Consider the following 1,746-nt stretch of genomic DNA (forward strand, 5'->3'; position numbering starts at 1 on the left):
TCCCTCGGGACGTGGTGCTGGGGGCCAAGGCCTGTCCAGGGGCGGTCTGTGCTCAGGCGCTCCCTGTGGGCGGGGAGCAGATGGTGACCACTGGTAGTACTGCCCGCAGGGTGATGCGGGCGGCTGAGGAGACGACGTCAAACAACGTCTTCCCCTTCAAGATCATCCACGTCAGCAAGAAGCACCGCACGTGGTTCTTCTCCGCCTCCTCTGAGGACGAGCGCAAGGTGCTGGGGGCGGGCACGGGCGCGACCCCCACGTGGGCCCTTGCACTCAGGGTGGTGGTCTCAGGAGGAGCCCTGGGTGGGCCCGTGGAGGGCCGTAGCACCAGAAGAGCCAGCCTTGGGGGTCAATGCAGACCAGCCCAAGCGGGGAGGGCAGGGCAGGTGAGGGCGGGTCCTGCCCGCTGAGGCCCTGGCTTACCTGCAGAGCTGGATGGCCTTGCTGCGCAAGGAGATTGGCCACTTCCAGGAGAAGAAGGAGCTGCCTCTGGACGCCAGGTGGGCGGGGCCTGGGGGTGGGCGGGGTGTCCCTCAGCCAGGCCAGGACTGTGAGCTGGCCCACAAACCCCTGGGGGCTGGGCCCAGGGTCTCCTCTTTGAAGGCGCTTCTCCAGGTGCCACCTGGGCCGCGTGTGTGGGGTGTGCCCCCGAGTGTGTAAGCCTGTGTGTGCGTGCGCCCTGTCGGGGGCGTCTGTGTGGGAGGTGACATGTGGTTTTACCTGTCCAGCCAGGAGGCCTGATTTTATAATGGCTTAGTCCTTTGGGTTCCCACCCCCCTTCACGGGGGAGTGAGTCCCCAGGGCAGTGGGCCAGCCCGTCTGGGTCTTGCTGACTGCATGGGGAGGCTGGCTCAGCAGACAAAGGGGCTCTCTGCGAGGGAACAGCATCTGCCCGATCCTTTCAGAGATGAGGATTCCAGGGGGCCCCTGCCTGAGCACCCAGGGCAGGAGCAGGCGAGGACCTGGGCCCAGCCCTGAGGCCTGGCACCAGGCTGGGCAGTCGGAGTGCGCCAGTGGCAAGAACCATAGTGGGGCTGAGAAGGCAGTCGTCGCCCGCTGCAGTCTCCTGTTCTCTGTGTGTCTGCGTGTCCAGCTCTTTCCTGTGTCCACACGTCTCTGTGCATGTTGTTCGTGTACTGTTCTGTGTCTCCGTGCCCACGCCTGCGTTTGCGTCTGTCTGCGTGTCCCGAGAGTCGTGTGTCCGCGTGTGTGAGTGCAGGCGGCCCCCTGCCCCGTCCTCACTGCCTGCCCCACTCTCAGCGACTCCAGCTCGGACACGGATAGCTTCTATGGTGCCATTGAGCGGCCGGTGGACATCAGCCTGTCTCCGCACCCCACAGACAGCGAAGGTGAGACGCGTCCCGGGGCCCAGCCCGCGCCCCTGCACAGCTGGCAGCTGCACAGGAGGGAGGCATAGCTGACTGGCCTGCCTGCTCTGCCCCTTGGGCTTCCCCAGGCAGCCTGAGTGTCCTGGGTCCGGGGTCCCCATCCTGGCCCCTGCCTCCCTGAGGGGGTGGGATCGGAGGGTGACGCCCAGCAGCCCCGGGCCTGACTCCCGTCCGCCCCGCAGACTACGAGCATGACGACGAGGACGACTCGTACTTGGAGCCCGACTCCCCCGAGCCCGGGAGGCCCGAGGGTAGGTGGGGCAGGCCTGCGGCCTGGGCAGTGCATGGGGCTGGGAGCAGGGCCTGGGGACTGGACAGAGCTGCCCCAGCTGGGAGTGGTTGTCTGGGTACGGCTCTG

General features: G+C 66.9%; 1 protein-coding gene across 1 annotated transcript in view; it reads left to right on the plus strand.

Moving 5' to 3' along the window:
* The first annotated feature begins 9 nt into the window (after nt 1–9).
* The window catches only part of SH3BP2 (SH3-domain binding protein 2), a 10,466-nt gene continuing 8,729 nt past the window's right edge, over nt 10–1,746 (plus strand). The window contains 4 exon segments of the mRNA XM_010835691.1: nt 10–227; nt 430–500; nt 1,261–1,349; nt 1,571–1,639. Of these exon segments, the coding sequence (XP_010833993.1) occupies nt 81–227; nt 430–500; nt 1,261–1,349; nt 1,571–1,639 (376 nt within the window). The 5' untranslated portion in view covers nt 10–80.

This window comes from Bison bison, unplaced genomic scaffold, assembly GCF_000754665.1.
Source record: "Bison bison bison isolate TAMUID 2011002044 unplaced genomic scaffold, Bison_UMD1.0 scf7180017845555, whole genome shotgun sequence".
In the NCBI taxonomy this organism is placed as follows: domain Eukaryota; kingdom Metazoa; phylum Chordata; class Mammalia; order Artiodactyla; family Bovidae; genus Bison; species Bison bison.